The sequence below is a fragment of the Rhinolophus sinicus genome, chromosome 5 (assembly GCF_057876585.1).
Source record: "Rhinolophus sinicus isolate RSI-liver-muscle chromosome 5, RSI-T2T, whole genome shotgun sequence".
NCBI classification, from domain to species: domain Eukaryota; kingdom Metazoa; phylum Chordata; class Mammalia; order Chiroptera; family Rhinolophidae; genus Rhinolophus; species Rhinolophus sinicus.
This window is the reverse complement of record NC_142505.1, coordinates 5,374,901-5,389,897: the sequence shown is the minus strand read 5'-3', so window position 1 is coordinate 5,389,897 and position 14,997 is coordinate 5,374,901. Positions and strand designations below refer to the sequence as shown.

The 14,997-nt window shown below is 39.8% G+C and overlaps 1 protein-coding gene across 2 annotated transcripts in view; it reads right to left on the bottom strand.

The window, feature by feature from the left end:
* The window catches only part of DCAF1 (DDB1 and CUL4 associated factor 1), a 74,615-nt gene that overhangs the window by 19,959 nt on the left and 39,659 nt on the right, over positions 1–14,997 (bottom strand). Inside the window, exons 16-22 of one of the 2 annotated variants that reach the window (XM_074312257.2) lie at positions 14,273–14,355; positions 13,663–13,747; positions 10,946–11,179; positions 9,956–10,049; positions 9,384–9,488; positions 9,087–9,160; positions 8,466–8,567 (exon numbers count right to left, since the gene is read on the bottom strand). In XM_074312257.2, the coding sequence (XP_074168358.1) occupies positions 8,466–8,567; positions 9,087–9,160; positions 9,384–9,488; positions 9,956–10,049; positions 10,946–11,179; positions 13,663–13,747; positions 14,273–14,355 (777 nt within the window). Of the gene's footprint in view, positions 1–8,465; positions 8,568–9,086; positions 9,161–9,383; positions 9,489–9,955; positions 10,050–10,945; positions 11,180–13,662; positions 13,748–14,272; positions 14,356–14,997 lie in introns of those variants that run through there. The other variant, XR_012489556.2, reaches the window with a different exon arrangement.

Below are 14,997 nucleotides of genomic sequence, written 5' to 3'. Positions count from 1 at the left end.
AGTCCCAAACTAGATGAACCCAAAGAAGCCTACACCAAGAAACATCGTAATTAAAATGCCAAAAGTTAAAGATAAAAGAGAATCTTAAAAGCAGCTAGTTACATACAAGGGATCCTCCTACATTAGAGATGAGCTGATTTTTCAGCAGAAACTTCGCAGGCCAGAAGGGAATGCCAGGATATATTCAAAATGATGAAAGGGAGGAAAGCTACAATCAAGAACACTCAACCCCAACAAGGTTATTCAGAATTGAAGGAAAAATAGTTTCCCAGACAAACAAAAGCTAAAGAAGTTCATCAACACTAAACCTGCACTACAAGAAATGTTAAAGGGACTTCTTATACAGAAAAAGCCAAAACTAAAAAAAAAATTTCACTGATAAAGGCAAACATTTAGTAAATTTAATATATCAACCAATTATAAAGCTAGTATGAAGGTTAAAACACAATAGTAAGAGCATGTGTAACTACAGTAATAAATTAAGGAATACACACACAAAGTTGTAAACTATGGTGTCAAAAAACATAAACATGGAAGGGTGAATAAAAAATGTACTGCTTTTAGAATGCGTTCGAATTTAAGCAACCATCAACTTAAAATAGACTGCTACAAACATAGTTTGTTACATATGAATCTCATGATAACCAAAACAAAAAAACCTATAGTAGATACACAAAAAGTAAAGAAAAAAAACCCAAACAAATCACTAAAAAAGTCATAAATGTATAAGATATATATCAATGTACTCATACAATAAGCAAAAGAAGAAGGAATAGAAAAAAACTACAAAAACAAAAAACAAAACAATGGCAGTAATACCTATCCATAATTACTTTAAATGTAAATGGACTAAATGCTCCAATCAAAACATAGGGTGGCTGAATGGATGAAAAACAAGACCCGTGCAAATGCTGCCTACAAGATACTCACTTCACACCAAAAGACACACACAGACAGAAAGTGAAGAGGTGAAAAAAAATATTTCATGCAAATGGTAATGAAAAGAAAGCTGGGGTAGCATTAGACAAAACTGGCATTAAAACAAATATTGTAACAAGAGACAAAGAAGGGCATTACATAATGACAACAGGATCAATCCAACAAGAGGATATAACACTTGTAAACATCTACACACCAAAAATAGAAACACTTAAATACATAAAGCAAACATTAAGAGACATGAAGGAAGAGACTGACAGAGATACCGTACGAGGAGACTTTAACACCCCATTGACATCAGTGGATAGATCATCCAGACAGAAAATCAACAAAAAACAGTAGCCTTAAATGATACATTAGATCCGATGGACTTTGCAACACATTCCACTCCAAAACAGAATACACACTCTTTTTAAGTGTGTGCATGGAACATTTTCCAGGACACACCACAAATTAGGCCTGAAAAGAGGTCTCAGTAAATTTAAGAAGACTGAAATCATATCAAACATCTTCTTCAATCACAAGAGTATGAAACTAGAAATTACAAGAATAAAACTGGAAATAAAAACACATATGGAGGCTAAACAACACACTGCTAAACAATCGATAGGTTAAGGAAGAAATCAAGGAGGAAGACAAAAAATATCTTGAGCAAAATGAAAATGGAAACACAATGATCCAAAGTCTTTGGGACACAGCAAAAGCAGCTCTAGAAGGGAAATTCATAGCGATATAGGCCTTACTAAAGAAACAAGAAAAAAAATCAATCTACTCTTACAACTAAAGGAACTAGAAAAAGAACAAAGCCCAAAGTGAGTAGAGGAAGGAAATAATAAAAATCAAAGCAGAAATACATGAAATAGAAACTTAAAAAAAAAACAAAAACAACTAAACCCTTTTTTTTAAAAGATACACAAAATAAACTTTTAGTCAGACTCATCAAGAAAAGAAAAGAGGGGGGCAGACGGGTGACTCAGTTGGTTAGAGCGTGAGCTCTGGGCAACAGGGGTGCCGGTTCAATTCCCATGTGTGCCAGAGAGCTGTGCCCTCCACAACTAGAATGAAGTCAATGAGCTGCCACTCCGCTCCCAGGTGGCCAGATGGCTCAATTGGTTGGAGCACGGGCTCTCAACCACAAGGTTGCCAGTTCGACTCCTGCAAGGGATGGTGGGCTGCGCCCCCTGCAACTAACAATGGCAACTGGACCTGGAGCTGAGCTGCGCCCTCCACAGCTAAGATTGAAAGGACAACAACTTGACTTGGAAAAGTCCCGGAAGTATACACACTGTTCCCCAATAAAGTCCTGTTTCCCTTCCTCAATTGAAAAAAAAAAAGAGAGCCCAAATAAATAAAAGCAGAAATGAAAGAGAAGTGACAATTGACAGCACAGAAATATGAAAGATTATAAGAGAATACTATGAACAATTATACACCAACAATTGAACAACCCAGATGAAATGAATAAATTCCTAGAAACATATAAGCTTCCTTGACTAAGAAACAAACAGAAAATATGAACAGACTGATTACTGGAAACAAAATGAATCAGTAATCAAAAAACTCCCAGCAAACAAAAGTCAAAAACCAGAGAGCTTGAAAGTTGAATTCTACAAAACATTCACAGAAAAAATTAATACCTTTCCTTCTCAAACTATTCCAAAAAATTGAAGAGGAAGAGCTTCCAAACTCATTCTATGAGGCCAGCATTACTATAATACCAAAACCAGACAATAACACTACAAAAAAAAAAAAAAATTATAGGCCAATATCCCTGATGAACATAGATGCAAAAATCCTCAATAAAATACTACCAAACCAAATTCAGCAATACATTAGAAAGATCATATACCATAACCAAGTAGGATTTATTCCAGGGATGTAAGGATGGTTCAGTATTTCCAAATCAATCAATGTGATACACCACTTAAAATGAAAGATAAAAATCATATGATCATCTCAATAGATGCATAAAAAGCATTTGACAAAATTCAACATTTATGGTAAAAAACTCTCCACAAAGTGGGTGGGTATAGAAGAAACATACCTCAACATACTAAAAGCCATACATGACAAACCCACAGCGAGCATCATACTCAACAGTGAAAAAGCTGAAAGCTTTTTCTCTAAGAGCAGGAACAAGATAAGGACATCCGCACTCACCACTCTTATTCGACACAGAATTGGAAATCTTAGCCACATAAATAAAAAAAGAAATAAAAGGCATCCAAATTGAAAAGGAAGAAGCAAAACTGTCATTATCTGCAGATGACATATTCTATTTAGAAAATCCTAAATATCCCACCAAAAAACTATGAGAATAAATGAATTCAGTAGTTGCATGATACAAAACTAATATTCAGAAATCTGCTACCTTTCTATGCACTAATGGTGATCAGAAGGAGACATTAAGAAAACAATCCCATTTATAACTGTATTAAAAAGAATTAAATACCTAGGAATAAATTTAACCAAAGAGATTAAAAAAAAAAAAACTGTACTCTTGAAAACTGTAAGACATTGATGAAAGAAATTAAAAATGACACAAATAAACGTGTTCATGGATCAGAAGAATTAGTATCACTAAAATGTTCAAAACACCCAAAGCAATCTACAGTCAATGCAATCCCTATCAAAATACCAATGGCATTTTTCACAGAATAATTCTAAACATTATTTGAAACCACAAAATACCCAAACAGCTAAAGCAATCTTGACAAAGAACAAAATTGGAGGTATCATGCTCCCTGATTTGAAACTATAATGCAAGGCTACAGTAATCAAAACAGCACAATACTGGCACAAAAACATAGAGAGATCAAGGAACAGAATACAGAACGCAGAAGAAATATACCCATGCTTATATGGTCAATTAATCTATGACAAAGGAGGTAGAATATGAGGTATGATCAAACAATATAGAGAAAGTTTACATAAAAAAAATTATTACAGTACAACACACATTGTCATTAATCCCCATCAAAATACTCCCTCTCACTTCGAATATATTTACCCCATCATTCTCGCTACTTTCTGAAGCAGTTCTGGAAGTCTTCTTTCGTGAGTGTCTTTAGTTGTGCTGTCGTGGCTGCCTCGATGTCCTGAGTCATTTTGACTTTGGGGAAGAGCCAGAAGTTACACGGTGCCAGATTCAGTGAATAAGCTAAATGAGGACACACCATGTTTTTATTTGACAGAAATTGCCGTACCAGAAGCGATTTGAAACACGGAGTGTTGTCATGATGGAGGATGATTATGACACACTTTAAAACACACCTTCTCTGAACCATAGCTCACACCCCACTGACTGCACTGAACAAGTTGAAACTTGTCACACACAGTTACTAAGGTTTCACAAGCCGCCTTCCGTATTGAAGATCCCTGCCTTTCCCTTGGATGGCACGCAGCAGCAGCATTCCCCGTATTTTGTGATCACAACGGAAAGGCTCTGTGTCACACATCGCTTCTGGTACGGCAATTTCTGTCTAATAAAAACATTACAGTGTGTCCTCATCCACCTTATTCACCTGATCTGGCACCTTGTGACTTCTGGCTCTTCCCCAAAGTCAAAATGACCATGAAAGGTACACATTTTGAATCGATTCAGGACATCGAGGCAGCCACGGCAGTGCAACTAAAGACACTCACAAAAGAGGACTTCCCAGAACTGTTTCAAAAAGGGCAAGAATGATGGGATAAGTGTGTTCGAAATGAGGGGGAGTATTTTGAGGGGGATTAACGGCAATGTGTCTTACTGTAATATTTTTTAATTTAAACATTCACCAGGTTTTGGTCACACCGCATATACAATAAGGAAAAGACAGTCTCTTCCACAAGTGATGCTGGGAAAACTGGACAGATACATGCCAAAGAATGAAACGACCACTTTCTTACACCATATACAAAAATAAACTCAAAATGGATTAAAGACTTAAATGCAAGATCTAAAACCATAACGTTCCTAAAAAGAAAACATAGGCAGTAAACACTGTCATCAGTCTTAGCAATTTTTTGGGGTGTCTCTTCAAGCAAAGGCAACAAAAGTAAAAAACAAAATAAAAAAAACAAATGGGACTACATCAAACTAAAAAGCTTTTGCACAGCAAAGGAAACCTTCAATAAGCCAAAAAGGCAACCTATGGGAGAGGATATTTACAAATGATATATCTGATAAAGGGTTAATATCAAAATACAAAGAACTCATACAACTCAACATCAAAAAAAATCCAATTAAAAAATAGGCACAGGACCTGAATAGGTATTTCTCCAAGGAAGACATAGATGGCCAACAGACACATGAAAAGATACTGAACTCATCAGTCATCTTCAAGGAAATGCAAATCAAAACCACAATGCGATATCACCTCAAATCATAATAATCAGAATGACTATTTTGAAAAAGACAACAAATAACAAGTGGCGAGGATGTGGAGAAAAGGGAACCCTCATGCACTGGTGGTGGGATTGTAAACTGGTGCAGCCACTATGGAAAACAGTGTGGAGGTTTCGCAAAAAATTAAAAATAGAGCTGCCATGTGACCCAGCAACACCACTTCTGGGTACTTATCTGAGGAAAACAAAAACACTTAATTCAAATATACGCACCCCTATGTTCATTTCAGCATTATTTATAATAGCTAAGATATGAAAGCAACCTAAGTGTCCATCAACAGATGAATAAATAAAGAAGAGGTGGTACATATATACAATGGAAATATTACTCAGCCATAAAAAAGAATACAATCTCACCATTTCTGACAACAAGGATGGCCCTAGAGAGTATCATGTTAAGTGAAACAAGTCAGAGAAAGACAAATACTGTATCATTTCACTCATATGTGGAATCTAAAAACAAAAAAAAAAACAGAAACAAACTGACAGATACAGAGATCTAGGGGAGGGGTGTGAGGGGATGGGCAGAAAAGGGGATTAAGAAGTACAAACTTCCAGGTATAAAAGAAGTCACAAGGTGTCCTGTACAGCACAGGGAATACAGTCAGTAATACCATAGTAAGTATGTGTGGTAACAGACGACTAGGAGCCGTATTATGGTGATCACCTGGTCAGGTATATAAATGTCGAATCAGATGTTGTACAACTGAAACATAATATTGTGTGTCAACTATAATTAATGTTTCTTAAAATTATGCCAGCACATAATTGCCAAAACTATTCAAAACTGCAACCCAGATGGTCCTTCAGTAGGCGAGTGGACAATAAACTGCTCCATCCAGACAAGGAAATGTTATTCAGTGATAAAAAGAACTGAGCTATGGAGCCACGAAGAGACAGGGAGGCAGCTTCAATGCATTCGGCTAAGTGAAAGAAGCCAACCGGAAGAGGCTGCGACTGGAGGAGCCCAGCTAGACGACACTGGGAAAAGGCAGAACTATGGAGACGGTAAGAAGATCAGGGCTTGTCGGGAGGGGTGAGGAGGAGGGATGAATATGCCGAGCAGAGGATGTTTAGGAAGTGAAACTGCTCTGTATGACACTGTAACGGTTGGTACGTGTCATCACACACATGACCAAACCCACAGAATGTCCACCACCAAGAGTGAGCTGTCCTTTAACTATGGACTCTGGGTGATGAGTCAGTGTAGGTTCATCAACCGCTACAAACGTGCCCTCTGGTGGGATGGTGGCGATGGGGGAGGTGGTGCATGTGGGGACAGGGTGTACATGGAAAATCTCTGTAACTTCTGCTTGATTTTGCTGTGAACTTTAAACTGCTCTAAAAAATAGTCTATTCAAGAAAAAACAGATTATTGTAACTGAGGATGTCATTTTCAGTCAAGTGCTTTACGAAATATTCCCATGGTATTCAACAAGGATGAGAACTATACTCACCTGTGTGTAAGAGAAGCAGGACTCACCTGTGTGTGAGGGGAGACAGAAAAACAGAACTAGGAAACTGTACGTCCCTAAGAGGACATCCCACAGAGGGAAGCTCTGAAAGCATGGCACCCTCGGGGTCAAGAAGCAAACCAGAAGAAGGCTCTGCTCTGATCCCATAGTGACTACCAACCCGAAATATATACAAGAGTGTCCTTTCCTCACTCTGCTCAGAAATCCATTTCTGGGTATTGTGAATCATTTCTGAGCACTAATAAAATATGTGCTTGGCCAGTCAGAGCATTCCAGTGGAGATCAAGGAGCACACAGAGGACTGGTAGGTGAGGCTCTCGTTTTAGCATTTTGATCGCAAGTCACAGAGTAGGCGACCATTCGACATGGAGGACAAACTAGTGGTTCATTTCCTGCAAAGCCCAACTGTGGTACACACACGTAAATCGCAAAATGACCTAACAAAACACCCTTGCTTATCAGTACTAATTCCTGTCAGAGAAAAACATGAGTTCTTCACCCATAGTATTAGACTTGTATCCAAAAAATACTTTTAAAATTACCATTTTCAAAAAGTGTTGCTTTTTAAAAATTCTTTTAAGTCTTAAGTATAAGCTGTCTGGGAACGAAGCTAACAGAAAACTATTCCATTAGCCCGAACCAGTGCGCGTGATTTACCAAAGAGTAGGGGAGGGATGAGGGTAAGAGAGAGATGGCAAAGCAAACAGAGGAAAGTGTGCTTCTTCTCGTGTTATGGTTATCCCTATCCTCACCCAGAGCACCTCTGGGTCTTAAAGAGGAGACAAAGCACCAACACTAAGCAATACTCCAGAGGAAGAAAAATCAGAAAATGAATCCAAGATCCAGAAAAACAGACATTTGACCTCCTTTAATATCTGCAACAAGAAAGGAAAATCCTGGTCATTCATTTTCAACACTGTATTACCCAGCAATAAATACTTCTCAGATTAGACGAAATAATTTGGCCTGGAGAGTGTACACTTGGGAAAGGAATGTGGTTATGAGCCCAGTTAACAGGAAAGGTCGGCCGAAATGCTTCAGAACTGATACTGACACACCACACAGGCAAGCACCTAACATAATATGACCATAATTTAACACCCACAGGAAAAGGAAAAGCAAAGACTCTATGGGACATGATACTATCTACCCACATTTTATAAATGTTTAATTTCTCAAATGCGTCAAAATCTTCTCTGTATCTATAAACTCCACTCTTTACTCTGAAAACAGACTATGCCATAAAACTGAGACAATGCCAAGTAGAAGTTTTTAAAGGTTAAGCCATTTCTATGATCTCAGCAGAGTGACTTTTCTGATTTGGATTGCCACTGGAAGTATGGGAGCTGCTTATCTTGAAGCCACATAGGGCGGGCATTGGTCCCGAGGGTGCACTCAAGGAAATCTCTAAAACAAAATCGGAGATTGCTAACCTACAAATTAATTTACAGTGGAACTCATGGGACCATCAGGTACTGGTTAAAGTTTTGTAATAAAATCTAATTTCTTCTGAGTTTCAGTGATCAAGGGCACATGACAGGCCTTCAGAATATGCCAACAGGGAGCAACGGCTCATCTTAAAGAAAAAAAACACAGCAAAAAGCAGAAGAACATGGCCTCTACAAAAATGGTTCAGCAGAAAGCAATCTCAGAACCACTGACCTGGTCTTCCTCTTCATCCTCATCCTCCGCCAGCCGCTGCCTGCCCACTTCATACAGCCGGCACACGGTGTCCATGTTTAGAGCATCCATGCTGCTTTGGTTCTGCAACGGAACACCCAGTCCACAAGGAGAAGTCAGTTTTCAGGAGGCCCACACCCAAACCTCAGCTCTAAACGGCACCCATGCACCTTGACCCTGGAGCTGTGAAAGCTTCCAAAGCCCACAATTCTTGAACTGACTCTGAAAAGGGTATACGTAGGACACAGAGAGGGAAAGGAAAACAGGATGAGAAGGCTTGGGCGGTGAGGGATATAGGCACAAGAGAGATCCATCCTTGGAACAAACCTGTCTTGCTCTGGCGAAAGATCCAGACACCTCTAAAAAAGGGATGACGTGTGAGCCCTGGATAACAGGAGACAGGACCCTCCACACTGGTTTTTACTGGCATTCTTTACTATTCTCTTATACTGTGTATCTCCCACACCCCATCAGGAGAATCGGTTAGCAATAATCTACTACGAGGAAAGCATCACCTTAAATGACACAGCAGACAAAACGTCTGTAGTAAAGTCATCCTAAACACCCCAACACAGCAGCAGGACTTCTGCCAGCTCCCTTTACCTCAATGACAGCAAGGTAGCAGTCTTTGGTGTCTGTGCACAGGTCAAAGATGTTCCGCTTCACATCAATGGTCGCTGGAAAGAGAAGATGACAAGACTCAGGACTGGACTATTGCTGTGACCTTATATCCAGCAGCTTTTCCTCTAAAGGAATTCAATGTGATTGTTCACAAATATTTCCATAACTCCTCTGCTTCTCAATGAAAAATTATAGTCCTCCCAGAAAATGGAGGATCTTAAATAAGGAACACCAAAATATGACAAAATAATCAAGGTCTGCCTGCCCCTTCGCGCTTACCTATCGGTTTGTAGTCAGTTGCATTAAATGTGCGGAAGGATGACCCAAAAGGGCTTTTCATCCTCTCTTCCATTAAGTCGTCTTCATCATCTGCCTGCAACATAGCTAGTTGGGAGGGAAGGGGAAAGAGGACGGGGAGTGAAACACTATTAGAATCAGAAATCACTCCTATTCACAAGGGTCCTCCCTGCACATCCCAACTAATTTGGCAAACAATGTCCTCTACCTCTCATCTAGCTCCCAGCAAGTGTTACAGGGGAAGGCTCACATCACAAGACAACAAATGACAAGCTTCCTCTTTAAGTTCATGATACATATGGGAAATTACTGCATGAAATTTCTTTCTATACAAGACTTATTTACTTGTTATTTTCAAAGCCAGTGGCCTTTTACCCTAAATCAACATTACTTTCATCTTCTGTCACCATTTGTGTATCATTTTTATTTTTTATGCTACAACTTTCAAATGCTTTCCAATTCACATTTGAGAGCATTTTCCAAAAAGGAAGTGTCAAACTAAGTGAGGAGGGAGCGAAGGGAGAAAGAGAATAAGGAAGTAAAAAGTTTATTACCTCCATACATCACTGTCCCCGTGTGGTTGAACACCACACGACACTGATCCAGAGCAGGAACTGTGTGTAAAAGATGAAAAGTGCGAAGGTCCCACTAGGAGTGGAGTGGTCAAGAAAAACTGTTTTACACAAAACTTCTGATATAACCTCATGGGAGAAATTCTGAAATATTACATTCTACTCCTCCTGCTAGGTGTTAATGTTTTAAAAGTCAATGAGGGGGCCGGCCCGGTGGCTCAGGTCGTTGGAGCTCCGAGCTCCTAACGCCGAAGGCTGCCGGTTCGATTCCCACATGGACCAGTGGGCTCTCAACCACAAGGTTGCCAGTTCGACTCCCACACAGGATGGTGGGCTGCACCCCCTGCAACTAACAACGGCAACTGGACCTGGAGCTGAGCTGCGCCTTCCACAACTAAGATTGAGAGAACAGCTTGACTTGGAAAAGGCCCTGGAAGTACACACTGTTCCCCAATAAAGTCCTGTTCCCCTTCCCCCAATAAAAATCTTTAAAAAAAAAAAAAAAAAGTCAATGAGATGAAGGTAAAATAAAGGCATGTAGAATGCATGTCACTGAATAACATTCCTGAAAATCTCCTACAGTATCCTCATATCCATGAAAGTTACATGATTTCCCTTCCTCTTAATAGCAATACTTTATTTTACTCTTATGTCTAGCAACCGATATCTATATGGCAAAAGTAAAATCCTTCGGAAGATAGATAAAAGTCAATTCAGCACTTGGGGAAGTGGAATGCAGGAATAGGGTCACTTTTCCCAACACAAAGAAAACATGCTGGTAAAGGCACCAGTAATTACCAACATCCACACAACTGCAGTGGAGAGTCACTAACACTTCATCCCAAAGAAGAGGCACCAGGTTATTACCGGTGTGGTACTTGTGTGGATATAAACAGGTATTAACCGAAAAATAACTTATTTCTGCATCACAAACGAGATAAACGGAAAGTAAGATGCGGGTGTAAAGGATACAATCTCAGTATTAATGATGACCTCCAGCCCATTCGGATGGAAAACACCACTGATATTCATGTTGAACTTGTCAAACTTGTGGATGGCCTGTGCGGAGCGGACATCCCAGAGGACGCCATCATTTAAGACAAGATCATCTGTAGGATTAAAGGTGGCACAGTTCCTCTTGTAGTTGTTGGCAAGATCTGGGTTAAACAGAGTCAACAGCTTGTTGCCAGTCTGAATATCATAAATCTTTAGAGAAGAAGGGGTGGGAAGAGAAAAATCAGACCAATCCATCCATTGACAAATTCAAACAGAAGCTGTGTAAATATCACTCCCATGCTTTCCAAAACCCACCAAAATTACAAAAGCCCTAATATTAAAAAATAACAGGAAAGTAGGAAGATCGCACCCATCCAAGCAAAGTTTAAGTGCTTTGGTTCCCATTCAAGGTTTGAAAAGTCTCCACAAGTAAGAAAATGAGAAGTGAGACTGCAATAGGGATAAGAAAACCCTCTTCTTCCCTTCCCCCTTTCAAGACACAGAAAATGTTTCTAAGACTGAAACTGAGACATTCTGCATATGGATTAAACAACAATTACACACAGAATACTCTTAAGGGTTACTTTTTGGAAGAAGATATCAATGAAATATCCTTTTCCCCTTAAAATCTCCCAATGTACATATTCTGGCTCTACAATACTAAAAGTTCCAAAGTCTACAATGTGCATCCCACGCAGAGACCAGATCTTTCCCATCGGCTGACAGACATGCTATAATATTTCCAATCTTTTTAAAAATCCTCCTTTAACATAGGAACAAATAAGGAGACACCACAAGGAAACAATTAAACAAATCCAGGTCATGGGACAAGACAACTAGCCTGGTCTCTTCAAAAGTCAGTGTCATGAAAACTGCAGAAATGGTTCTTGGCTTTAAAACATTAGTGAGACATAACAACCAAATGCAATATGTGAATCTTGGCTGGATCCTGGTTCAAAAAAAAAACACAAAAAAAAAACATTTGAAACCAAACACATCAGGAACAATTGGGAAAACTGAGTATGGAATGGATATTAGATGGTATTTGGGAATTACAATAAATTCCTAAAATCTGATCATAGAGTGTAATTATATAATAAATAGCCTTACTGTTAGGATATACATGCTATAAGACTCAGGGATAAAACATCATGATGGTTGCAACTTTCAAATGATTCAGAAAAACACACAGGAAGAAAATATGGCAAATTATTGAAGAATCTAGGTGGTACGTATATGTACTACTCTTTCAACTCTTCTATATATTTTAACATTTCCAAAAGAAAAGTTTGGGGAAAACTCTCCCTTCACCACCTGTGTAACCCTCTCAGGATACTACCCACTTTAGAAGACTTGTCTATACTCAGTGTCTCCACTTCTCTCCTCCTGCTCTCTCACGATCTCACTATAATCAGATTTTCACCTCAGTGCATGGAACTAGCTCCTGACATGGTTAAACCATGACCTGCATGTTGTTAAATCAAAGGCCACCTCTCAATTCTCATCTTAAGCAACTAATCAGCAGCTTCCGACCCACTGGCCAGTCCTTTCTCAAGAGTCTTCCCCAGGCTTCTAGGGCTCATCGTTTTCCTGGGGTCCCCTGCTGCCTCACTGCCACTCTCTTTGGTCTCCTTCCCAAGTTCCTCTTCACGTAGCGACTTCCAAATATCGGCATGTCAGGACTCAGGCCCTGCACTTCGCTAGCTTCCTGAATGACCTCATCCAGGTTTAGGGCTCTGATACTATCAACATGTGGACAACTCCTCTATTTATATCTCCCACCCCAGACCTCTCCCTTCAACTCCCAATCTGTATATTCAACTGCCCACTCCCAACTTGAAGGTCTAAAAGAAACACCAACTTCACGTGTCCAAAAACCACAGGGCCCAGACATATCACTTGTCATCACCTCCGCCATAGCCACCTGGGCCGAGCCCCGCTACCGCTCACACGTGTAGGTTGACACAAGCCCCTCCTAGCTGGAAAGCCTGCTCCTGCTGCTCTCACAGAAAGCAGACTCACACTGTAGGGCTTACATCCAGTCATGTGTCCTCTGCTCACGCTCCGGAGCCCTCATGTCACTCAGAGGTAAACCCTGCCGTCCTAACCTACAAGACACTACATGAGGTGGCTGCCCCACAAAGCTCAAGTCTACCCTCTCCTCTCCCTCTTACCTCCCAAGTAAGAGCGTATTCCCTTCCACTCCCTCTTTTAACACTCTTCCCCCACGTATCTGCATGACACCCACAAGTCCTTCAAGCAGCTGCAGAAACATTAACCAATCAGTGACAGCGACTCTCCTAGATAAAACAAAAGTGACTCATGCCACTGACAAGCACTTCCTACCTCTTACCTTGCTTTCTTTTCTTCAGCACCTACTACCTAATATTGATTGTCTCCCCAATGAGGCTGTATAAAGGCAGAGACCTTATTTCATCTAAAATTCCGTATTTTAAAATATCTGCTGTGTTCACATCTTTCTCAAATTGCCAGATTAAGTTCCTATTGGGTCCTTTTACATTTTTCCCATGCAGCTTAGAGCTACTTTCTTACCCTTCCAGATTCTAACTGGAAAGAATATTGCTGAGTCATTGCTAGTCACCCATAGGATTTAAGTCCTCACATTCAGTCCAGAAAACTTCAGTAAGAATGAATCGGCGTATCAGCTTGAAAGCAGTGGATGCAGTACTTACATGAGCAATGTCTCCTTTTGTGCCTATGACCCGATCTTGAGAGTGCTTACTGAACTCGACATAGTGATCTTCTGTGAAGGAATGCCTACGGACAGACAGAAGCACTGACGTGACGGGGCTGCAGCACATAACTGCTCAACCAACTGAAAACAACGGTGCTCCGCAGGCTCTAGCCCAACTATACGCACCTGAAGAATCTCAGCTCCCAAAGAGGAAAATATTGTACACTTAAGATTAAAAAGGAAATTCCCTCCATCCAAGTGGATCCAAAGTAATTCATGGGAATTACTTGGTTAAAGAAATAGCTAATGAGGCACATGTGCCTTTGAAATATGCCCAGCAAAGAGTCCAGCTGTCACACTCACCTGTGAGCATAAGAAAATAAACAGATGTGCCCTGTGGAATAGTGAAGGGCCTGCTGTGTGATGGGGATGCGCACACATAGTGAAATTACCCAGGAATTAAGAAAGATGAAATCTTATTAAACTTGAGACACAGATGAAGAAGAGAGACATGTAGCAATAATTCACAGCATTCCTCTTTTCCCAAAAGGGGAGTCTGATTAGGTAAACTGTGCAGCAGAGAGCAGGTTGTAAAAGTAGATACATACTTCATATCAAATACTGATTTCATTCCCCAAAGTGCAGACAGAGGCTGGCTCCAAGTAGCAGATGTCAGCAGCAAGGACCCGTCCTAAAAGGAGGAGGCCCAAGGGCAGTAACCATGAGTTCACGTAAATATAGACGTCACAATCTGCCATTAGCAGTTTAAAATAAAAGCTTAAAAATACTGTTAGATTATAAAGAAAACAGAAAAACTCCCAGGAACCAAGAAATGGTCAGAAGCTGCTAGGATTTAAGTATATGTACCTGCAGTGTCCTAAGAAATAACTACATTTAAGATAGTATTAAATTCTCCTGAACTGGTAACATAAAATACAATAGTTCCAAGGTAGGGGGAAAAACAACTTGGAAAGATATCAAGATGGTTCCTCATTTCTTAATATGTGGCCATATTCCTCACTCAGGTCTCCTTCATCTGAAATATCAGTCAACTGAAAACATCTGTTAGACTTCTAGCTAGGACTCCTAAAGGTCTTTCAAAGAGAAAACCCAATAAAGAGTGATTCTCCTTTACTCTAAAATCAGAAAAATTATCCTTAACATCTTAGCAGTTCTGACTTTTAGGAACAGCAAAGGTGTCAATTCCATCCACAGAACAGTACTAATAAACTATGACCCACTGGAATCATATAATGTTTATTTTCCTAAAAATTCACAGTACTTTAAGATTTCTGACATAAAAAGGAAATTTTTGTGATCATAGTCGGTAGTC